The sequence below is a fragment of the Rutilus rutilus genome, assembly GCF_951802725.1.
Source record: "Rutilus rutilus genome assembly, chromosome: 9".
Lineage (NCBI taxonomy): Eukaryota > Metazoa > Chordata > Actinopteri > Cypriniformes > Leuciscidae > Rutilus > Rutilus rutilus.
In genome coordinates this window covers 26,679,931-26,705,996 of record NC_140223.1, presented here as the reverse complement: position 1 = coordinate 26,705,996, position 26,066 = coordinate 26,679,931, and the positions used below count along the sequence as shown (strand labels likewise).

Here is a 26,066-nt window from a genome sequence, read left to right as displayed (position 1 = left end):
CATCATTGTGGTGGCGTTCATGTGCGTTCAACTTGTAAATATGATCTTTATAACATGACTTGAATGCACCAATAGCTCTAGCTTAGGGACAATTCATGCAAACACTCTTTGCTAAAATACATTACAGACTGTCACAATGAGAAGTTATTTGTCCTGTATCAACGCTAAAGGCCTAACCACTGCAGTCAACACCTTGGAGTATCCAAGTCTGCAGACAAGGGTTAGGTTTAGAGTTAGGGTTTCACAGACAGGGTTTAGATTAAGCCAGGATTAGGCCTTAGTGCATTTAATTAGCTTTTAAAAATGTGCCTAAGAAAAAAGAAACATTACTGGTGTGCATCCTGAGACAAAACAATGGCACTGACATATTTTAAGATGTGTCAGTGCAAGTTGCTTTCAGGTAAAACAGCTCAAACATGCATTTTAGTCTGGGACTACAGGCTTAAGCCTTGCCTGTGAAACCCGGGGTATTTGTTGTAGTTTGTATAGAATTATGCCAATGTTAGCAAAGTTGTGTTGGACAGAGGATTAACCCTAAACCAACAGGTTATGTAACAGTGCCACTGTAATGATGTGGAGGACGCAGTAAGATCCAATTGCAGCTTTATTAGAATAATCAACAGGCAGGGTAAATCAGGGGCAGACAGAACAATGGAGATAATCTCAGAGCAGAAACAGAAAACAGGCAAGGGTCGAGGCAGGCGGCAGGAATCACAGTCCAATGAACAATCCGGGTCAAGACAGGCAGCAGAAGAATCAGAAGGCGGTATAAACAATCCAAGGTCAGTAACAGTTCAGCAAACACAGGGAAAACGCTCAGAAATTGTACGCCGGGGCAATGCAATACTTCGCAGAGAAGTGGAGTGTGGAAGTGGCTTTTATGTGTGTGTGAATGAGGTGCAGGTGTGTGTAATCAGTGCAGTGCAGGTGTATGAAGTAATCAGTCCAGGTAGATGCAGGATGGGAAATGTAGTCTGAGTGAATATGATAGTCCGGTGTGGAGTGCCCTCTGGTGGCTCTCTCAAGGGCACTCCAGCTGGTGACCGTTACATAGCCCCTCCCCAAAGAGCGGCTTCCAGACGCTCCAAAAACAGTCCAGGAGGGAGGTGGAGCGGAGGCGGATCCGGGGGCGGGATGGAGGGCCAGGTCCGTGGGGCAGAAAAAGACCTGTAGATTGCAGCAGAACAGATGTCCAGGGTGGATCAGGCTGTGCAGGCGACCAGGGCGGAGCAGGCTGTGCAGGCGGCCAGGGCGGAGCAGGCTGTGCAGGCGGCCAGGGCGGAGCAGGCTGTGCAGGCGGCCAGGGCGGAGCAGGCTGTGCAGGCGTCCAGGGCGGAGCAGGCTGTGCAGGCGGCCAGGGCGGAGACGACCCTTCAGGCGGCCAGGGAGGAGACGACCCTTCAGGCGGCCAGGGAGGAGACGACGACCCTTCAGGCGGCCATGGCACAGGAACAGACACCGGCTCGGGAACAGGAACAGACACCGGCTCAGGAACAGACAGCGTGACAGCAGCCATCTCTGTTGAGAGCTCAGGTTCAGGCATGTCGGCGACTATCTCTGCTGAGGGCTCAGTCGACGTGGCAGCGGCCATTTTGTCCAGAGACACTGGCTCGGTGGCGGCCATCTTGTCTGGAGACACTGGCTTGGCGGCGGCCATCTTGTCCGGAGACACTGGTTCGGCATACGTGACTTGAACAGACTCTGGATCGGCGGCGGCCATCTTGTCCGGAGACACTGGCTCGGCGGCGGTCATCTTGTCCGGAGACACTGGCTCGGCGGCGGTCATCTTGTCCGGAGACACTGGCTCGGCGGTGGTCATCTTGTCCGGAGACACTGGCTCGGCAGACGTGACTTGAACAGACACTGGATCGTTGGAGGCCATCTTGTCCTGAGACACTGGCTCGGCAGTGGCCATCTTGTCCGAAGACATAGGCGTGGTTTCGGCCATCTTGTCCGAAGACACAGGCATGCAGTCGGCCATCTTGTCCGAAGACACAGGCATGGAGTCGGCCATCTTGTCCGAAGACACAGGCATGGAGTCGGCCATCTTGTCCGAAGACACAGGCATGGAGTCGGCCATCTTGTCCGAAGACACAGGCATGGAGTCGGCCATCTTGTCCGAAGACACAGGCATGGAGTCGGCCATCTTGTCCGAAGACACAGGCATGGAGTCGGCCATCTTGTCCGAAGACACAGGCGTGGAGTCGGCCATCTTGTCCGAAGACACAGGCGCAGAAAGAGGAAGAGATTCAGGCTCAGGCTCAGGCTCAGGATCAGTATCAGGAACAGATTCAGTCTCGGCGGGACGAGACTCTGGAAGGGCGGACGTGACGTGAAGCTCTGGCTCGGCAGGACTGACGTGAAGCTCTGGCTCTGGCTCGGCAGGACTGACGTGAAGCTCAGTCTCTGGATCAGGATCAGCGTGCTCTGAGCTTGACGGGACCAGCGGCAGCGAGGGCTTTGAGCTAGGTCGGACCAGCGGCGAAGAGGGCTCTGAGCTGGGCAGGACCAGCGGCGAAGAGGGCTCTGAGCTGGGCAGGACCAGCGGCGAAGAGGGCTCTGAGCTGGGCAGGACCGGCGGCGAAGAGGGCTCTGAGCTGGGCAGGACCAGCGGCGAAGAGGGCTCTGAGCTGGGCAGGACCAGCGGCGAAGAGGGCTCTGAGCTGGACGGGACCAGCGGCGAAGAGGGCTCTGAGCTGGACGGGACCAGCGGTGAACACAGCTCTGGACTGGCGTGAAGTGCAGGCTCGACTGGACTGGCGTGAAGTGCAGGCTCGGCTGGACTGGCGTGAAGTGCAGGCTCGGCAGGAAGATACCCAGGCAGGAAGGTCTCGGTGAAACATGATTTATGGAGGATAGTCTCGGCGGGACGAGACTCCTGCACGATGGCCCCTATGGCAACACGTACTGACCTCAGCGGGGAATCGGCCACACTGGATACCAGTCCTGGACGATAATAGACAGATCCGGTGACTAGCTTGATGGCTGGCGTGACGGGAACAGTCTCTGGAAACGCCCCCTCAGCAGTAGAGGGCTCAGGGAATTCTGCTAAAACGTAACGAGGCTCTGGACGGTCTGCTGAGACGTGACAGGGCTCTGGACGATCTGCTGAGACGTGACGGGGCTCTGGAAGATCTGCTGAGACGTGACGGGGCTCTGGAAGATCTGCTGAGAAGTGACAAGGCTCTGGAAGATCTGCTGAGAAGTGACGGGGCTCTGGAAGATCTGCTGAGAAGTGACAAGGCTCTGGAAGATCTGCTGAGAAGTGACCGGGCTCTGGAAGATCTGTTGAGACGTGATGAGGCTCTGGAAGATCTGCTGAGAAGTGACAGGGCTCTGGAAATTCTGCTAAGATGTAACGAGAGTACGGGGAGGTATAGCAGAATTCTGGTTCAACGGGTGTGGTAAGTTCATGGGAACCCTCATCCACAGGGCCCGCAGAAAAGGATGATCTGCTTAACCTCAGAGCGAATTCAATATATTGACAGAGTCCATTGAGGGGTGTTGTCAGGCATGAGATAATTTAACATGTCCTCAAGCCCATATCGGAAACTATCCTTTAAGACTGCCTCGTCCAAGTCTACCCCATGGCAGAGCTCACAAAATTGTTCAACATATTCCTCTATAGATCGGTTACCTTGACTGAGGCGGAAGAGACTGATTAGTGGGTCCATGGTGGGTCTCGGTCTTCTCTCAGCTGCTGGATCTGAAGCGGCGAAGTATTCTGTAATGATGTGGAGGACGCAGTAAGATCCAATTGCAGCTTTATTAGAATAATCAACAGGCAGGGTAAATCAGGGGCAGACAGAACAATGGAGATAATCTCAGAGCAGAAACAGAAAACAGGCAAGGGTCGAGGCAGGCGGCAGGAATCACAGTCCAATGAACAATCCGGGTCAAGACAGGCAGCAGAAGAATCAGAAGTCGGTATAAACAATCCAAGGTCAGTAACAGTTCAGCAAACACAGGGAAAACGCTCAGAAATTGTACGCCGGGGCAATGCAATACTTCGCAGAGAAGTGGAGTGTGGAAGTGGCTTTTATGTGTGTGTGAATGAGGTGCAGGTGTGTGTAATCAGTGCAGTGCAGGTGTATGAAGTAATCAGTCCAGGTAGATGCAGGATGGGAAATGTAGTCTGAGTGAATATGATAGTCCGGTGTGGAGTGCCCTCTGGTGGCTCTCTCAAGGGCACTCCAGCTGGTGACCGTTACAGCCACACAAGGTGAAAAAGCAAGTTGACATTATTAGGCATAAGAGTGTTTCTAAAGGAAAGGTCGAGAATTTGTTAAAGGTGCCATTGCATGGATTATTTTATTATTTTAGAATGTTTCCTGGGGTGCCCTTATAATGTTAGTATGTTTTTTAGATCAAAAGTTGTTATAATTTAGAAATAAAAGGCATATTTCCTAGCCTGATTTTAGCCTCTGATTTGAACGCTCTGTTTGAAGGGGCGTGTCTGCTGTGAGACTTCAGTGTAAACGCCCACTGCTGTGATTGGCTGACATGCTTGCATATGAAATATCTAGCATTACATGTGGAACTCTCTCGAAAACTTTTACTATTACAGCTATTATACGTTTTTACTATTACAGCTATTGGGATTAACGAATCGTGAGAAGTTTTTTAAGTATTTAGATCTATTCCCATCACATAAAAGGTTGCAGTGATGAGCAATGAGCAGATGACAGCCTGTTGATCGCGTGAATGAAGATCTTATCATTGCAACGCAGTTTCTGTACTCTCATTAATGCTTTCACCAATGCAAACATGAGGTACAGTAAGAGCTTTGTTGTGCAGTGTAACAGCAGCATTGATTTCATAACGAGTTTTGGTAAGTGTCTAGATAAATTCGCGCTGTGTGATTGACAGCTTGGGCGATTGGAAAGGGATTGTTCTTTGATCGCTTTCTGTATTAATCACAGTTTAAGTACGATTATTTTCATCCTACTAAGAGAAACGACGTGAAGTTGAATGTTTAGTCACTGGCTTGATTTACTGATGCATAAACAGTATTGAACGACTTTGAGAGAAAGATTATCTGTCTGAACTTGAACAATTACACATCAGAAATTCACATAACCCACTGGTTCTTCAGAGGCTCGGATGAAGGAACTAAAAAAATACTTTTGTGTTCATTTGTACATTCAAACACTGAACAACTGCCATGCTTCGCTCGTTTGCAAGCCATGATGTCTCTTGAGGAAAAACCAATATCGCGCTCGCGCAGCTCATTTTCTTATGGGCGGGCCAAATTCTTTTTGCGGGCAAAGAAGAGAAAGGGGAGGTAACCTTTCCCCTTATGACGACATAAGGGGAAGATTTCTAGATTCGCCCGTCTGAGCTTTCATTTTCTCAAAAATACCCAGGGCTTGGTTTACACCCATCAAAACATCTAGCCACTGGGGGACCATAGGCAGGCTAGGGAAACTCATATTAAGGTTAAAAAACCTCATAAAGTGAAATTTTCATGCAATGGGACCTTTAAGAGAACATTCTGGGAACAAAAATAAAACTACTCGCTGAAAATGTTATAAGAACATTAGGGAATAATGTTTTAACAATGTAATCATTAAACATTTTTAGAATGTTTTTAGAGAATGTTATCCTACCTTTTAGGAGAACATTCTGGGAACTTAAATAAAACTACCCACTGAAAACATTATTAGAACACTGCATGATAATGTTCTCGGGTAATTTTTAGAACAAAAAATTTCTAACTGGGTGTTTTCAACATTGATAATAGTAATGAATGTTTTTTTGAGCATCAAATCATATTAGAATGATTTCTGAAGGATCATGTGACACTGAAGACTGGAGTAATGATGCTGAAAATTGAGATTATTTTTAGGGAAATGCACAGCTAAAGTAGTTCCAGGCAGGTCGTGACCGCATTACAGTTCCATATCACTTTACTAAATGATTTCAGTTATTTCAAAGGTCCTACAGACTACAACAGCAAATAAAACCAAAACACACAATGACAATGACCAAGCCCATAAATATAGTAGACAATAGGATAAAAACTACAAATTATTTCCAAGTTTTTTTGCACATACTCGCTTTCTCCTGCTCTCCCACTCAAACGCACACAGTATGGACACACTCTTACACAGAAATGTGTTGTCATCGCTGCTCTGATGATTTTATAAGTAAAATAGTTTTAACAAATTAAAAGCTACATGAATTTCTCACAAGGTAATAACGGCGCTGTTCTTGAAGCAGTTAAACTTACAGTTTCGCTAGAGATGCTGCTGCCGAACGCTGTTGGGAGACACTTCATACAGCATCTCTACTAATAGTGAAACTGTAAGTTTTACTGTTTCAAAAACATTAAGAAATCAATGTAGCTTTTTAGTTGTTAAACTATTATTCTGATTAAATAGCCAGAGCAACGCTGACAACACTGTATTGTATGTGTGTCTATTTGAGTGGGAGAGAGAGCGGGAGAAAGAGAGTATGTGCTTTCTTTAGATAATAAAACATACTTTTGTGGCAAAAAACATGGAAATAATATCTTGTTTTTATCCTGCTGTTTACTATATTTATTTGCGGGGTCAGTGTCATTGTGGGTTTTGGTTCATTTGCTGTTGTAGGCTGAAAGGACCGTATGAAATAACTGAAATTATTGTCAGAGGTGTAAAGTCCAGGTTCAGAAAGTAAAAGTCCTCCTCAGTATTTTGTTCCAATCACCTGGATTTGCGAATTAGCACAGATTTTCAGACAGGAGATAGAACTAATTACTTAGTGAAATCAGCTGGCTGAGTTCATGGGTGAAATAAAATAATTGCGCACTTTAAAATATTATATATATATATATATATATATATATATATATAGTGTCATATTAAGGTATTATCTTATGTTTTAACATTAATATCAAGTGCATGTGTTATGCTTATCCGTATTAACACGTCCACCTGAAAATATGTTGATTTGTATTGTAAGCAGAAGAAAAAATCTAGTGCTCTTCACGCTTTACGATGGACTTGTATTCTGACATGAAGGAATTCAAATCTCAGGACTCGATGGAAAGAGCTGAAACAGGTAACTTTCTACTCGTTTATTTTGTGTCTATGGCTTAAGTGACGTTTGAACGTTTTACTCAGACTTTTATTTTGACAGGTCGTACTAAGAAAACAGTGACCCGGAAGTAACCTTTTGTTTCTTTTTTCCCTTTTCTTTTTTTTTTTTTACCCGGAAGTTATTTAGCGTTAATGTTTTCATAGGAGAAAGCGTGCGGAGGCACTACTAACGTAAGTCTACCGTTTCTTAAGATTTATGATGCTGTCGTGTTTTTATTGTATATGTGCATAAACCTAAATACTCTATGTACACGGTGCGTTTGAATTCATGGGTCAGATCTTCAAAGTAACGTTACTAGTCAATACATTTAAATAATCTAGTCTAGTGTTGACTTGCAGTTCATTTCCATTATCAGTATCGGAATAAAACAATCTCAGCCTTCACTCAGAATGTTTCTTGTGTTCATAATTCTCATTAGAAATAAGATTTGACGGCTTAGTTTAATCAAATATTAAATTCAGTATCAAGTCACCTACAGTTTTGAACGTGTTGCTCATTTAGCTGTGTTATCTAGTAAATATTTATCATCATTGCACATATACTGATGATGGATGGATTTATTGTGATTCACTTTTATATTATTTTGAATAACATGTTGACGCAGAATTGTATAAAATATATGTGTTGTTTTTGTGTACAGTCACAATGGCCAATCTGGAACAGTGGGTTAGTGACCAGCTCCATGACATCCTGGGTTTGAGTGACAGATATGTGGCTCAGTTCATGATCGGTCTGGTGAAGAAGTCTTCCGGACCTCAGGACTTTGTGGCTCGGCTCCAGCAAACCGGAACCATTGACATTGATCAAAGAATCACAGCGTTTGCACATGAGCTGTACAACAAAGTATGGTTTTATAATCAGACAGTATGTTTAACGGAATTCCTAAACTAAGACATACATTTACTATATATAATGTAATGACCCTCCATTTCAGGCTCCCAAAAAACATGTGGCAGAAAAACCCGCCAGAGCGATTGAACGACAAGTCATGGAAATGGAGAGGAAGAACAGAACCTACACTCTTCTGGAGGACAGTGAGAGTGATGGAGAGACAGCCGGGGAAAGTGGAAAAGAGAAGAAAAGCAAAGACCGGGACAAAGGAAAGAAAAGGAAAAACCTCAGACAGAAACGTGAGGAAAGTCCATCATCCAGTGAAGAGGACAAGAAAAAGAGGTGATTATGATCATCTAAAACAGGGGTTTTCAATCTTTTAGATGCCACAGACCCCCAAATATGATCCTTGTGTGAGAGGCTCCCATCTTAAAATCTAAAAAGCGTCTATAAAAGCGACAATTATATATGTCAAAGTATTATTCTGAAAATATTTAGTTTCTATGAAGTTACATATAAATTTTTTGGTACTATACGGTTATCTGGACCACATGTGATGACCTACCCCAACCCCGCCCCTAAACCTACCCGTCACTGGGGTTACGACCAACCAAGAGCGGTTGTGGTCACGTGTGGTCCGGATAACCGTATAGTACCCATTTTTTTCCTACTCATTATACTGTACTGTTAGATGTGTTATTTATTTACTTGTAATTTTTTTATTTTTTTTACATTTTTCTTTACAAATATACAATATATCTAAATGTTTTTACACTGTTTTCCCCTAACATTTCAATAAACCCGCTAGCACTTCCTTGCATGCACTAAATCATACAAATTAACATTCTCAATTAAAGGCTTTAAATGTGGTTCATTCAATCCAAAAAAGCGAGAACTATTCGTTTTATTATTGTGCTTTTTTTCCCCTCAATGATTTATTTCAGCACAAAGGTCATGGATGAGCCAAGAAAAGCTGCTAAAGAGGAGGACGAGGAAGAATGGGAGCGGGAAGAGAGAGAGAGAATTCAAGATCTGGAGGAGAGGGACGCATTTGCTGAACGAGTGAAACAGAAAGACAAAGACAAGACAAGACACGTACTTGAAAGAAATGACAAAAAGGTAATGCAAAATACATCCTTACTCCAACAAAATAAAGTCTGCTAGTTTGCTATTGATGGATCCCGGTATGATGTGGTAAAATATGAGGGCTGATGATCTGCGCTGTCTGTTTTCATCATCTCAGGCTTATGAGGAAGCGCAGAAAAAGCACAAAATGGCTGAAGAGGATCAGAGGAAAATGGTGAGAAACTTTCTTTACATACACAACAATGTTCTCATGCTAATTAGAAATGTATGTTAACCCGATTGCCATAACCCTTTTAATACAACATTCCAGTTTTTAGTAATCCGTATAAGACAGCTGTGATTGATACCTGTTGACATTCAGTGTGGTCTCTTCAGCTTCCAGAGTTAAGGAAACAGTCACGTCGGCAGTATCTGACCAAAAGAGAGCAGGAGAAGCTGGAAGACCTCGAGGCTGAAATTGCGGACGAGGAATACCTCTTCTCCACTCAGAAACTCACCACTAAGGAAAGGAAAGACCTAGATTACAAGCGGCAGATCAGAGACCTGGCCCGAGACTACAAGAAAGCAGGAGCTAAAGAAAAAGAGGAGAGAAAGAACAGATACTACATGCCAGAAGAGAATAGAAACAAGGTAGGTCTAAGAGATATGAGCTACAGGGGGGTTGTGAGATGCTTTATTTCAAAATGGCAATGCTGCAATATTTAAATCAGTCGATGAAATGAAATATCATGCTATAAATCATGCTTTAAGTTATTACTTTTATTCATTAAGGATGCATTAAATTAATCAAAAGTAAATACTTAATAATGTTACCAAAGAATTTTATTTCAAATAAATACTGTTCTTTTAAACTTTCTATTCACCAAAGAATCTTGAAAAAATTAATCGCAGTTTTCTCAAAAAGCAGCACAAGTGTAATGTTTCTTGAGCAGCAAATCAGCACATTTGAATGATTTCTGAATGATCATGTGACACTGAAGACTGGAGTAATGATGCTGAAAATTCAGTTTTGACATCACCGGAATAAATTACATTTAAAAATATTCAAATAGAAAGCAGTTATTGTAATAATATTAGGGCTGTCAAAAGATTAATCGCGATTAATCGCATCCAAAATAAAAGTTTGTGTTTACATAATATATGTGTGTGTATAATTATTTTGTATATATCTATACATGCATGTGTGTGTATTGATATATACAAAATAATTATATACAGTACACACATATATTATGTAAACACAAACTTTTATTTTGGATGCGATTAATCGCGATTAATCTTTTGACAGCCATAAATAATATTTCACAATATTTCTGTTTTGCTGTATTTTTTATCAAATAAATGTAGCCTTGGTGAGGGTAAAAAGTCTTTCAAAAACATAAAAACAAAATCATACCGACCCCAAACTTTTGAACAGTAGTGTATATTACAAATGTGTGACCACAAAACCCAGTCACATGGGTACATTTTGGGGAAATTGAGCTTTATACATCACTTGAAAGCTGAATAAATAAGGACAGGACAATATTTGGCTGAGATACAACTATTTGAACATCTGGAATCTGAGGGTGCAAAACCAAAAAATCGAAACTTTGAGAAAATCGCCGTTAAAGTTGTCCATTTGTGTTCACGATTGTGCTGCGTTCACTCACAAAAAGAAATGTTTTATATTTTTACGGTTGGAAATTTACAAAATATCTACATGGAACATGATCTTTACTTAATATCCTAATGATTTTTGGCATAAAAGAAAAATCTATAATTTTGACCCATTTATTGTTGGCTTTTGCCTCAAATATACCCGTGCGACTTATGACTGGTTTTGTGGTCCAGGGTCACATATAGTTGCTGAAAATTTTAACAATGTTTTTTATTTTAAATAACCATGAAGTAATTTATTATACATGCGTAACTTTAATTAATTATTTTATTGTTTTTCTCTTCTCCTATTTTTCCATTCCTTTCAGTCCATTCCTCAAAAAGAAATGGAGCTGGAGTTTGAGGAGACTCCCAGAGAGGGAGGCGGGGAGCAGGGCCGCTGGGAGGAGGCGAGAGTGGCCACCGCCACCCTGCAGTTTGGGGCCAAGCAAGAGCGGGAACGGCGGATAAAGGAGGAGCAGGAGAAGTATCAGCTCATTTTAGAGGAAGAGGAGATGATCAACTTCGTCAGCACGGCCATTACCATGAAGGGAACTCTGTCGGAGAAGGTTGACATCACTCAAAAATTCTATTCTGTGTATGCATTATATTTCTGTATAGAGGTGTGAATCTTCACTTGCCTCACGATTCGATTATAAAGCGATTCACGATGCATCTTTTCCCCCAATTCTTTTATTAATAATAATTATTTTATTTATAATCTCAATGTAGTTATTATAGTAATATTTATATTACAATCACAATATAGTTAATTGAATAATCAAATGTAAAAATAGTCACTGTATAGTCTTTAGTGTATTTATAAATAAATTGATTATTATTACAGCTACAAAAGTGAATGACTCCCTCTTTTCTTTTATTGTTTGATTAACAATTATGCATATTCCTTTTGCGAAATTCGTAACAGATGCAAGTGCTTTGCTTAAGAAGGACATGCGTGTCTTTTTTTTATTAATATAGCCTGTAATAAGAGTACTTTATTTACAATAAAACAGTACATTAATATGTATGATAGGCCTATTTGTTTAAATTCCGATTATTTAGTTTTTATGCATCGATGCAGAATCGTTCACATCAGCGTTGTGATGCATCGTAAAAATAATTATATTCCACAGCTCTATTTCTGTATCTGTCTGTCTTTAATACAGAAAGTAAAAACAATCTTGCATCTTCCTGTTTTTGAACTGTAGGAAAGCGAACCTGAGATATCACAAGCTGAGAAAGAGAAGCAGTCCATCCAGGAAGTGAGACGCAGCCTGCCCATCTTTCCTTACAGAGAAGACCTTCTAGCTGCCATCAAACACCACCAGATGCTGGTCATAGAGGGGGAAACCGGATCCGGCAAGACCACCCAGATCCCTCAGTATCTTGTGGAAGATGTACGTGCTTATAATAAAACATTTATTTGCAAATAGCTTTTAAGCTCAGGGTTTGTGTGGATCCAGTGGAGCTCCATGTGTGCATTTCTAGGTTTCACATGAGAATATAAAGTCATCAGGAACATGTAGATCCTCTCAGCTTAATCTATGACTGGAAAAAAAACATTAATGCAACAATAGATATTTTTAGAGATGGTCTTTATTGGGGTTTGGTGCCATAGTTTGCATCAGTAGTTCACATTAGCTTTCCATCCAATTTACACATTTCTGTGCTTAAAATCAGAATAGCGGCACAACAGTAGCCTATATATTATATTAAATGGTTTGTTCACCCCAAAAATGAAATTTCTGTCATCATTTACTCACTCTGATGTCGTTCCAAACTCATAAGACTTTTGTTCGTCTTCAAAACACAAATTAAGATATTTTTAATGAAATTTGAGATTTCTGTCCCTCCATTTTAAAGTCTTTTCACCCAATGCTTTGAGACTTAAAAAAGTGAATTGCTTTATATGATGAACAGATTTAATTTAGGCTTTTATTCTCATATAAACAGTGATCAGCGAACACATCAAGAACTTATATGGTAAACAGAAGCTCAACTATACTTGCTTGATGCGCAAGATCAAACCTGATTGGTTCTTTCAGAAGCTCAAACGTGCTGCGCAACACACGAGAATGAACCTCATTGGTTCTTGTTGATGCTCAAATGTTGACGCTCAAATGATGCATTAGCTTTCGTTTTCCATATTTGAGTTCACTATGCACGTTTGCTGATCAATGTTTATATGTGAATAAAAGCCTAAATTAAATGCGTTCAAAAGAGATTGTGTCTCTTCAGAAGACTTGGATTAAACCGCTCGATTAAAATGCTTTATTTTACGATCTCTTGATGAGTCGTCAGGGTTTTAGGTGAAAAGACTTTCAATGGAGGGACAGAAATCTCTCAGATTTCATTAAAATAACCTCATTTGTGTTCTGAAGATGGAAGAAAGTTTGGGTTTGGTATGACGTTAAATGACAGAATTTTTATTTTTGTGTGAACTAACCCTTTACGGCAGCAACATTTAATTTCTTGATCTGTTTTCTTTCAGGGTTACACTGAAGGAGGAATGAAGATTGGCTGCACTCAACCTCGAAGAGTGGCGGCCATGTCTGTAGCAGCTAGAGTCGCGCAGGAAATGAATGTCAAACTAGGAAATGAGGTCATAATCCATCTGCTTATTAAATGTGTGATTTATGCATGATGAGCCTGCAGGCTTGCCATTGTGTTTGTGTACATAAGAGACGTTAAAGTGTTTGTAAAATTGTGGCAAATTTGTTTCAGTTATGTTGTCTTACTTTCCACAGGTGGGCTACAGCATCCGTTTTGAGGACTGTACGTCAGAGAGGACCATCCTGAAGTACATGACTGATGGCATGTTGCTCAGAGAGTTTCTTACAGAGCCCGACCTGGCCAGCTACAGGTAAAAACATACAGAATTCATATTTTTTTTAAATAGGTCTGCTTTTCATTGTTGCATTCTCTGTTCTGACTGGCTGTCTTTCTCTGTGATCAGTGTGATCATCATTGATGAGGCCCACGAGCGAACGTTACACACAGACATCCTCTTCGGTCTAATTAAAGACATTGCACGTTTCCGCCCTGATTTGAAGGTTCTGGTGGCCAGTGCCACTCTGGACACAGAGCGTTTCTCCAGCTTCTTTGACGACGCGCCGGTATTTAGGATTCCCGGCCGCAGGTTCCCTGTGGACATCTACTACACAAAGGTAATGGACCATGATTAAAGCATCCGGTTTGTCATACATGGGTGCAGTGTTTTCTGTTCCTGTTGAACTAGATGATATGCCATGAGCTGTAGATATGTGTATATATGTGTGTGTGTGTGTGTGTGTGTGTATATATATATATATATATATATATATATATATATATATATATATATATAAAATATATACACACCAATTGCAATTTTCTTGGCCAATTCCGATTTTCTCTCTAACTATAAATGACAGCATATACAGAAAAAAATCTACTTTTCCTCAATGCTAAATTTTATTTTCATAAAAAAACACAAGTAAATAGTCAGTAATACAATAAGAACAATTGACACAAATGCAGTCGAATAAATAGAGATATGAAATGAACAGTGCTTTAAGTTTTTCAGGTGGGTTTAACAGTATGTTAGTATTCAGGTAAGAAATACTACAGCAATTAAAGTAATCAAATGTAAAATAACACTGGATAGTTTTCATTGTAAAAATTAAATGCAGATTAATGCTTACAATTAAAGTTACAAAAGTTATTTAGTCAAGAGCAGAGAGTGATTTTCTCTTTGTCTTTCGTTCTTTTGTTAACATGACAGACAGCAGCAGGGTTATCTGGCTGCTGTCACTTTAAGAGATACTTCACAGATCCAATGTACTGTTACACAACTTGCCTTATCCCTCTCAACTATTTACGTTCCAAAACTGACTGTTTAACTGAATACTCACCGTTTTGTCATAACTTTGTGTGTATTTGACCGTTTAAGTGCAGTAAGCCTCTCATTTTGGTACTTGCGACTCACAAGCTGTTTGAGAGGTGGCTTTATGTGTGCGCCATAGATCAGTGGTGTAGTGGGGGGAGGGGCATGAGAGTTGTAAACATTACAATTTTTGGCTAAGTCCACTCAATCTGCCAGACTTGCCCGACTGCAGCTTTAATTTATTTAGACGAAATGGTATAGAATTGTAATATCAGCCATTCTTGGCCATGGTGTAAGAATCCTGTTTAGTGATTTCTCTGATCTATTTTTGCCTTAATTTGTACATTGCACATTGTTAATATCAATTGTCTTTGGTTTCAGGCTCCAGAGGCCGACTATCTCGAAGCATGTGTGGTGTCAGTGCTACAGATTCATGTCACTCAGCCGCCTGGAGACATACTGGTCTTCCTCACAGGACAGGTCAGTCCTTGACACTCGGTCTGTTTAAAGTTCATAGTTCCCTTCTGGGTGGACATGAGCCGTATCCATCAACGCATAAATCTATTAACATCTGAGTGAGTCACAGTATAGCAGTACTCCACGTGCTAATGTTTTTCCAATAACTTGTCACAGATTTTTCCCTTGACACACATTCCCCGCTGTCACAGTCACCTTGATTGTAACATAAATCATGCATTTTCTATTAATGGGTAAAGCTGCAGTAACGTCTTCAGCAAGTCATATTGAGATCCTTTCCATCTAAACTGACAGTTTTGTTTTTTAAACCACTAGAGGGCCAAAAGTTACATAGTGTACCTTAAAACTTGATTTGCGATGTTGATAACTGTAGAAACGTCATGACAGGCAGTGAAAATGGTCCATGAAGGTTTTTGTATGATTAAATTAGATTACATACATTTACACTAAATACAAGCCTGCACCCCCTTTTTCTGTCTCTTTCCACTTATTATTGTTAAGTGCGTAAAAAAAAACTACTTTGCTTTTTGAGATGGGAAAGCTGTGTGATGAGGCTGAGAGACTTAATCTGTATTATTATTATTTCAGGACAGTTTATTCCAAAAAGTGGATCATGAATATTACTGTAAGGTAGACTATATTAATATTGGTAATATTGATGTTTACTGTGTCCTCTGGTGTTGCAGGAGGAGATCGAGGCGTGCTGTGAACTCCTACAGGAGAGATGTAGGAGACTGGGTTCTAAGATATCTGAGCTCCTTGTTCTTCCCATCTATGCCAACTTGCCCTCGGACATGCAGGCCAAAATCTTCAATCCCACTCCGCCTGGAGCACGCAAAGTAAGAAACGCCATTCCCTTTGTCGGCCAGCAGTAGGCAGCATGTCTGTTGAAGTCTGTGGAAAGCCACAAATACTTGTTTATTCATAATAGTAGATGCTAGCAAAAACAAAAACTAATGCAAATTCTTATGTAAATGATTTTCTTGATAAATACATTAAACACTGAATATGAAATTCTTGGGTAATGGTTTGTGGTTTTTCTTCTGCAGGTTGTGGTGGCCACAAATATCGCAGAGACGTCTCTGACCATTGATGGCATCATCTACGTGATTGACCCAGGTTTCTGCAAACAAAAAAGCTACAATGCAAGAACAGGAATGGAATCTCTCATTGTCACACCCTGTTCACGAGTAAGAGAAGCTTCAAGAAATGACGTTCTCTCACATTTATCTGTCAAGAATGCAGTTGACCCAAAAGTATTCAGACAAGTCACACTGAGAGATTTACTAATGACACTGTAAATATTAGTTGTTACATAGAAATTTGTATTTATAGTTATTATATAGTGTGTCTGAATGTAGGGAAGTAATATACAGAGATAGCAGGTTATTGTCTGTCATTATCATTTGTCAACGAGTCACTCATTTAGGTCATATTACACTATTGAAGGTTAAAATGGTCATTTATGTGTGGAATTAGAGATTGATAATGTGTTATATTATCACACAGGCCTCTGCCAATCAGAGAGCAGGTCGTGCAGGAAGAGTGGCTGCTGGGAAATGTTTTAGGCTGTACACCGCCTGGGCCTTTAAACATGAGATGGAGGAGACCACTGTCCCTGAGATCCAGAGAACAAACCTGGGAAATGTGGTTCTGCTGCTCAAAAGTCTTGGTAAGAATGAATGAATCAGTTTGTCTTGATGACTTTACCAGAACAAATCTACATGTTAGCTTGATTTCTATGCACTGCAGGTATTAAAAAGATCAGATGACTTTAGTGAAGATTCCAAACCAAGAGGCATTATTTTAAAGAAGAACAGCACAAACACACTTTCCTAATAAAACATACAGTATGACAAAAATACATTTCTTATTGTCTTAAAATATAAAACAGTAGATGTACTGTTTAAAATGAAGAAAATTATTTGAATATTTTGTGGCTGACAAACAATAGTGACACTAGAAAAGTAATATCGTGAAATATTGTAATGTCCGCTTCGCGTCGGGGTCCTGATCAGCCTGTCGGGGTTGTATTCGCTATAACAACCGCCTCGCTCTACATTATCCCGCTTATTACATGGCTACCTACCAAATAAATCAATAATTTGACACAAAATATTGCTTTAAAAAGGAGTTTATTGATTTAAAAATGATTGTATTGCTTCAATCCTGCGTGCCCATGGCAACACTCTGCTTTGCATGGCAACGGTGTGTTATACTTAGCAGCGGTGTTATCAAGAAATAACAGACCGCATTCTACATTAGAATTCAACCAAGCCATGTAATAATACAATTTAAAATATCTCTTTTCTATTTTAATATATTAATACATTTCAATTATTCCTGTGATGCAAAGCTGAATTATCAGTATCATGACTCCAGTCTTCAGTGTCACATGATCCCTCAGAAATCATTCTAATATGATGACTTGCTGCTCAGGAAACATTTCTTCTTCTTATCAATGTTGAAAACAGTTGTGCTGCTTATTTTCATGGAAAATGTGATACATTCATCTTTGATGAATAGAAAGTTCAAAAGAACATTGATTTGAAATAGTTATCTTTTGTAACTTTATAAATGTCTCTACTGTCACCTTTGATCGTTTTAATGCATACCTGCTTAATATTAATACTTTTTTTCACAAGGATGCATTAAAAAAATATTACTGACCCCAAACTTTTAAACGGTAGTGTACTTCCTTTAAAATCACCTGGTACTCGGTTAAAATGAAATGAAAGTGAAATTAGTTAAAGGTAGGGTCGGCAGTTTTTTTCAAAAATATTTTTTTCCACATTTGTTTAAAATTTCTTTATATACCAATACATAATTAAAATGTAAGTACTCTGAAAAAGAGAGTATAAAAATCGAGTGTCTGTAGTCCTTCTCTCAGGGCGCAATAAATTGCTTATTTCCATTCGAATGAAATGATTGGCTGGGCGACTGTCACTCTCCCTTGCTACCATGGCTACCACCCCTGCTGCTACAGGAGCTGCCCACATGCGCGCAGTGCACCCGTTTGACTCGAGGAGGCAGAGAGGCACAGAGAGAGGCACGGAAGCTATGAAGAATCACAACAATGGCAGAGAAAGAGCAGTCAAAATTCCCAGTACCTGCACATACAGTCAGCGAAGGCAAACAATTCATAATGATAAAGTTAGGTATTTTATTACATGTGATTCTGACATGATGTCACTACATGCGCTGGCAAACTCCTCCAGCTGAGTAGTCGGCATCGCGTGCTCATGTGTTTTGGGGGCGTGGCTTTGGAAGGAGCCCAGAAGGGAGGGGGTGGGAGTGAATGGAATAAGTAGCTGTGTTTATTGCAGCCCTGAGAGGACTACAGACACTCGATTTTTATATCCTCTTTTTCAGAGTACTCACATTTTAATTATGTATTGGTATATAAAGACAGTTTAAACAAATTTGGGAAAACATTTTTTAGAAAAATCCTGCCTTTAAGAGAAATGCTGTGAATGACATTCAGACATGTTAAACAGAGCTTAAATGGCCCAATACTTTTTAGGGCATTCTACTAGGATTAGTAGTGTTGAATGTCTTTGTAATTATTTCCGCTATGAAGAATAATGGCAATTTGGGGTGTGGTACTGAGAAATTGAAATGTTAATGCGTACATAAACCTGACATACTTTTTCACTCCCTGTAATCAAACACCAAATGTTTTTTATTATGTGCTGAAGATCTTACATGTTTTTCCTGATCTGTGCGTCAGGCATAAATGACCTGATTCATTTTGACTTCATGGATCCTCCTCCTCACGAAACGCTGGTGTTGGCTCTGGAACAACTCTACGCTTTGGGCGCCCTCAACCACCTCGGTGAACTCACTAAGGTGCGCAAAAACAAATTAAGTTACAGTTATGCTACAATTGGTTTTCTAAACCCTTAAGTACTTTAATGAACTCAGATTTTCAACAAAAGGACTGTCAATAAGGGTTGTGGACATTGAAAATAATCATACATAAATTACTCTAAAGCTGCAGATTTATAATATCCCTCATGGAAATATGCCAGTGTATAGCTCTTTTGTCCAGGGTTTTGACTTCCTTTTCTTCTTCTCGCGCTGTAGCTCGGCCGAAGGATGGCTGAACTTCCTGTGGACCCCATGCTGAGTAAAATGATTCTGGCTTCTGAACAGTGAGTCTAATCTGCAAAAAAAAAAAAATCACCTTATATGTTTACTTATATGTTAATTTTTTTCATGGAGTCGTTATTGTAATGTTTTCAACGTTGTTCTTTGGTCTCTCCTGAAGTTATAAGTGCTCCGAGGAGGTTCTGACCATTGCAGCCATGCTGTCAGTGAACAACACCATTTTCTACCGCCCAAAGGACAAAGTGGTCCACGCCGACAACGCTAGGATGAACTTTGTGGTACCAGGAGGAGATCACATGGTGCTGCTCAATGTATATACACAGGTGCGTTTATGTGTGCACGTGGAAACGCCACTCAAAGTGGCAATCGATCTCAGATCTGAAGCATTTTTATGAACTGGTAGTTGCGGCAACTTGAAATGTTTTGTTTTTGTCAGAATCCTCGTCCCATCTAGCGTGACTTCCTTATGAGAGATCTGCAGCAATTGTATAGCCGAACAGGTTTTGCAGGCCTGTCAAGGCGTACGTGCATGTGTGTATGTAGATGCTGTTGCAGGAAGTTATTGTCTTGTACAATTATAACTTTGGAGTGAACAGTGTTTTGTAAGAATGACTGTTCAAACAGCAGAAACAAAGCCCATATGCATTAAAAATAAGACATTTTTGCCAGCTAAAATCAGGCATTTAGGAGAGTTTTTTGGGGGGTTATTATATTACAGAATTGCTCAATTTAAATTATAGTCGAGATTGTATTTAGTAAACGTTAATTTCAGTTTAATTCGTTCACTTTGTTTATCCTAATAGTATTTGTGGCATACAATATCATTACCTTGTAAGAATACTTCTGCCTTTTTTGGAAAGAAAAATGTTGTGTTGACCCCACAGTCCCCAAAAAGGTTTATCTTACGATTTATTCAACCTTTCCGCTGGACCTCACTATGCTTATTTTTTGTAAAATATTCAAATGTTTTTATTAATTTATATGTGAATATGTATCTTTAAATACATATTCTCATATGAACAACCATTTAAAAAATGGTCTCACAAATCCCATATAATGGTCATAGTCATTTGTTCATAAGAGTAATCTGGTCGTGTATCAGACTTGTCGCATGCACAAAACACGCAATTATTGTCTCCAGAAAAGAAAATGTATTCCATAAAAACTGATGTATTTTCACCAGAAAAGAAAAATGTATTAAATAGTCTCTCTCTTTCTCTGTCAGTGGGTAGAGAGCGGTTACTCCACTCAGTGGTGCTTCGAGAACTTCATCCAGTTCCGCTCTATGAAGAGAGCTCGAGATGTGCGTGATCAGCTGGAGGGGTTGATGGACAGGATCGAGGTGGAGCTGTGCAGCTCCGACGGTGACAGCGTGCCCATCCGCAAGGTGATTTCCTCGCTTTCCCTACATCGCTTCCTTTCTTGCATTTCCTCCAGTGATAATGTGTTTGGACAGAAGTCTGATGCTTTGCATGTGATTGCTATCTAACCTTTATAAACCTGGGGCCATATGTATAAAGCTGCTCTGAGTACATTTTTTGTCTTAAGTGTGTCAAAATTCTAAGAATGATGTAATTTTACTCTTATTCCTTGACTTAAGAATAAAGGTTCTTAAGTGTTTGGTCTCAGCTCCTAAATTATTAAAGTGCTGTGTTATTAATTTATCCTTATTTATCCTAACCTACTTGGGAGTAACAAGATGGCAGCAGAGAGGAGACCACACACATTCCAATAAAGATATTAGGCCTGCACGATATATCGGCCCCCATATTGGTATCGGCCGATATATGTAAAAAAAATTTGGTCAGTATATTAAAGCCGATAAATAATGTATTATTTCCTCGCCATGATGGTTTTGAATTGCTTGAAATACGATTGAAATCACTTCAGAAAAGGAAAATGCAGTTAAGTGCAACATGTAAAACTGTCAAATACACTACACTGAACATCATTATAATTGTGTGCTTGGGATGTGAATTTTAATGGTGAGACTTTTGTTCTTGTAATCGGGCTCTCAAAAACTACATAAAAACTTAGATTTATCGGCCAATATGGCGGTTATCGGCTTTCAAATATAAAGAATTATTGGTTATCGGTATCTGCCAAAATGTTCATATCAGTGCATCCCTAGAAGATATAATGTATTGGAGTGATGACACGGAGTTGGTAAAATGATACAGGCTTGATTGTCAAGGTATTCTTTTTGTAACTGACCTTCCACCCTACAATTCAATGCTCTAACTGCAGAAATGAAAGTGATAATGAATCAGTCCACAGTAAGCATGCAAAAAATGCATACAAGCTCACAGGAAAAAGCATACATTGACTACAACATAACCAGTAATTAACATTTCATTGATTCTTTCTTGTTTTTACTTGTTCATAGTTTCTCTGTTTGACATCCTAGCAATTTAATTGCTTTATTACTAATAAAATAGTTGACTCAAAGCACAACTACGCAATATGTTTACAAAATCTTTAACACATTTTATTTAATATTTGGATTAAGGGTGAAACAAAATGTTTCTAGGCCAGACAACATGTTTGGCCACTACTGTATGGCAGTTCATTGACTTTCCAACTGATCTTAAAACTATATATATATATATATATATATATATATATATATATATACATATATACATATATATATATATATATATATATATATACATATATACAATTTTTTTTTTTTTTTTAAATCGACACCAAAATATTGGTGTCATACTGCCATGACTACTCTTCCAGGCTCACTATTGGCTGATACAGAGGTTGAGAGCAGCCATTTTTGAGTTGACATCATTGTAGTCCTTTGATCGCAAAACTTAAGTGCCATCTCAGTTAGCACCTAAGAGTCAGTCTTAGACTTGTTGAAAGTTGCTTTTAGCTTTTTTATAAATAGCTTAAACAAATCCTACTTTTTACTAAGAATTTTTGACATTTAAGGAAGATATTTGGAAGAATATTTGTAACCAAACAGATCTCGGTCCCCATTGACTACCATAGTATATTTTTTTCCTACTATGGAAGTCAATGGGGACCGAGATCTGTTTGGTTACAAACATTCTTCCAAATATCTTCCTTTGTGTTCAGCAGAACAAAGAAACTCATACAGGTTTGGAACAACTTGAGGGTGAGTAAACGATGACAGAATTTTCATTTTTGGGTGAACTATCCCTTTAAGTTAAAGCCTAAGCCTATTCTTAAGAGCATTTTTGAAAAGTTTTATACATACATACTCTTTATAGACTGAATTCCCTTAAGATTTGACTTGACACTACAATTTGCAGTGTCAACTATTAAAGTAAGTGCTTGCTTGTCTCTTTAGGGCTTTTCACATTGCACTTAACCCGAGGTTTTTTAGCCCAGGTTACAATGTTTTATTCTGAGGGGAAAATGTTGAACGGGGAAATTCAATCACACTTTACTAAAATAACTTTTCAAGAGTAAATCTGTGTCTCTCATTTCTTTGTTTTTGAGTACTTCCTGTTCTATGAGAGACTAGTGTCACTATGAATCATCAGTATTTTAAAAAGACAATGCGATTTTTCACATCAGAGTATTTCAAGAGGCACACTAACACAGCTGCTGAATGCATGCATACTGTGCATTACTACATTTAGTATATTTAAAGGAGTTTGGCATTGATGAATGCAGGTTAGATGACTAAGAATCATTTGTGGCATGAGTAACAGTGCACAGATCATACACTTGTCTTCAGCCACAATAGAAAAAAAATGTTGGACCAGTCAAATATATTTTTGTCTGTGATGCTGCTCATTATTGCATCAGTTATTTATACAGTTTAGAGGTGATTTATATGAAAATTATTTGACTTTAGAATGCCACGATTGACCAATCAGAATCATGTATTTCAGAGCGCCTTCGTAATAAGAATTAATACATTATAGTGCTAAATGTGCTTGCTTTTTCTTCCAGGCGGTGACTGCGGGATATTTCTACCACACGGCACGCTTGAGTAAAGGGGGTTATAAAACAGTCAAACACCAGCAGACTGTTTACGTCCATCCCAACAGCTCACTCTTCGAGGAACAGCCACGCTGGATGATCTACCACGAGCTGGTCTTCACCACCAAAGAGTTCATGAGACAGGTATGGAGTCGTCCTTCACGTTCTTTGTATTTTTAATCAGATATAACTAATATTATTGAAGACAAAAATCATACTTGGTGTTAGGGATTTAAACAGACTGGTTATTTTTTGGTTATAAGGTGTGTTCACACTTGGCAGGTTTGGTTTGATAAAAACAAACTCTGGTGCAATTGCTAAACAAACCAAAAACAGGACGTGATGTCACAAGATGCGACCCTAAATGGGGACAGAATGCTCAAGCATATCATTTTTTTCGTCATAGGAGGGATTGCATGGATTTATGTTAAATCTACATTCAACTGCGCTTGGGTTTTGTCCATTACTAAATCAAACTGTTTTGATTTGTAATTAAACTCTCTGTAATTAAACTATCCTTCTTAAATGGTTCAGACATAAAAATAGTTGGTTGTTTTCGGACGTACGCCATCAGCTAAATCCAAAGCTTATTGATATCTGATCTTCTTCATAACTGGACTAAATCAGAATTGGTCATCATTGGAGAGGAGACCTGAACTGGTACTGGTTATCTTCATCCTCTGAGGTATTCAAAGAAACCTGTGACTCTCTGGGTTTGGTTCAGTTGATAAAATAACAGACACGGATGCATCATAAAGATATGTCTAAATCATCATTATTGGACTATATTTTAATTAATGTACCTCAAAAAATTATCTGCTGATGGGATTTTTTTGTAATGATTTAAGTGACCAGTGTGCAGTTGTGTGTGTGTGTGTGTGTGTGTGTGTGTGTGTGAGAAACTTGGGAGAAAAGACCCCCAAGAAAGACTTTTGACATTTAAACGAACAAGCCTTTTTCTATTACAGTGATTGATTTATACCATGTTTCTATAACGGATAATGTTGAGCAAGCATGTGATTATTTTAAAAACTTTTTAACGTTATGTGATAAACATACTGAGTTCCTTTTATCAAAATTGTAGGATAGGTGGAGAAAACAATCCATGGTTTAATGACGCTATTTTTCTATTATTAGACAAAATTGCTAAAGCAAAGAAATCAAATAGTCCGACAGTTTGGCAGTCTATAGCACATTTCATAATAAATGCACAAAAATGGTAAAAAATACAAAGTCCTCTTATTATTTTTCTATGTTAAGTGATGATTTAAATAATTGTAATCTAATTTACCTGAATTCTTAAACATAAATCAGAACAAGTGGAGTTTTTAAATAATTATTTTATTAATGTTTGTCCAGTTCCTGTACATAATGATTTAAATGTAAATAAGATAAATGAAAACATTGATGTTGTTTATCTTTGCCCTACAAAGATATTTACCTTCTCACCTATTTCTACTGTACTAGTTCATGAAGCTTTATTTAAATGAGATGGTAAAAAATAAATAATTATTCCTCTACCTTATATTAAATAAAGGTGTACGACAAGGTTTGATTTTAGTTCCCATTTTATTTTCAATTTATATCAAAGACATTGGGCAAGGAATTAATACGAACAAAATACAGCCAACGAATGAATTCCAGGCAGTGTTTTTAATCCATTACACGTTTTTCCAATCTCTTTGTGATAAAAAATACCATCATATATACACGCATACAACGAGTGCATTTAGCCCAGCACACAGTTCTGTGTTAAAAATGACAGAGTGAACACTTAAGTTTACCAGGACTAAAATTTATCATTTTCTTTTTTTGGCCTGGACCACGAGATCCGAACTAACAAGTGTGAACACACCATTAGAAATCACATTGTAATGCTTTAGCAACCACTGAAAATACCCTAAAGTCTTGCCAGCAAGTTTTGAATGGGCAAGCACTTCATTATTCTTCAGAAAATGTACAAATATGCTTTATTCTAAACCTTATTTTTTTTTAAATCTGTCTTTCAGGTGATCGAGATTGACAACGGCTGGCTGCTGGAAGTGGCTCCTCATTATTATAAGAACAAAGAACTTGAGGACGGCAGCAATAAAAAGATGCCCCGCAAACAAGGCAAAGCCCGTGAAGAACTGGGCTGATCCTGAGATAAGACGAGCAAGAGACTCTTCCGCCCAATATTACACTGAATCTGCACAGACAGACAGACAGACAGGAGATCAGCAATGTCAGAATCTCCAGCAGTGTTCATCTGGAAATTATCAGACGTTTCGTTTGGTAATTTGCTGATCCTGTGTAAAATATTTTGGCGACTCATAATTTTATGTTTCAGCTGAAGTTGTTTTCATGTGTTTGAATGAGGAAATATATTTTTGTTGACAAGTATACACGTGTTTTTTATTATTCAGAAATGCTGTCATATTATGTGACCTCTGAAACTATTAAAGTGATAGGGCTTGATGTGGGTCAAGAGAAGAATGTTATCAAAGGTCGTACAATTGAAAGTTATTAAGGAAACAGTGTTCTCATGAATGCACAGAGATTGTTTTCAGCGTTATGTTACACTAAACCTCAAGCACGTGTCTGTCAAGGCTTTTGACCTCAGGTGACTGTCTAAAATACATGAAGTTTAGGGAAGGGAGCCAGGAGGAAATGTTAATACTCCAAAATAGGGATATTAATATGGATGAAATGACACGGACCATGGATATATCAATATAAAAGGAGAGGGTTGTGCCATAAAATGTATTTATTAACGCAGAAAGGTTATTGTGTTACAACAGGCACACCCTGCAGTTTGTTAGAATATTTGAATATGGATCAGCATAATCCAAGAGCAGAATTTTCATGTAAAATGCGATTTTTAACTTTTAAATTTGATTATTTATTTACATTTACTATAGAAAAGCATAATTCTGTCCCCTGTAAAGTTCTTGTGCCATATAGTTTAATATTTAGCCAGCAGTCAATGATTGATAATTTCCAGTAATTTGTATTTTACCCTGAA

At 39.1% G+C, this 26,066-nt stretch overlaps 1 protein-coding gene across 1 annotated transcript; it reads left to right on the top strand.

Moving 5' to 3' along the window:
• The first annotated feature begins 6,838 nt into the window (after positions 1-6,838).
• Positions 6,839-25,444, top strand: dhx16 (DEAH (Asp-Glu-Ala-His) box polypeptide 16). The gene is made up of 22 exons (XM_084418728.1): positions 6,839-7,044; positions 7,202-7,253; positions 7,724-7,926; positions 8,018-8,256; positions 8,859-9,033; positions 9,158-9,214; positions 9,376-9,630; positions 10,968-11,207; positions 11,850-12,038; positions 13,133-13,243; positions 13,389-13,504; positions 13,598-13,808; positions 14,888-14,986; positions 15,670-15,822; positions 16,033-16,173; positions 16,493-16,655; positions 18,714-18,832; positions 19,070-19,137; positions 19,254-19,416; positions 20,319-20,480; positions 23,033-23,206; positions 25,072-25,444. Exons 3-22 carry the CDS (start codon positions 7,729-7,731, stop codon positions 25,198-25,200), a joined length of 3,162 nt encoding a protein of 1,053 aa, XP_084274854.1. The 5' UTR covers positions 6,839-7,044; positions 7,202-7,253; positions 7,724-7,728; the 3' UTR covers positions 25,201-25,444.
• Positions 25,445-26,066: the final 622 nt, after the last annotated feature.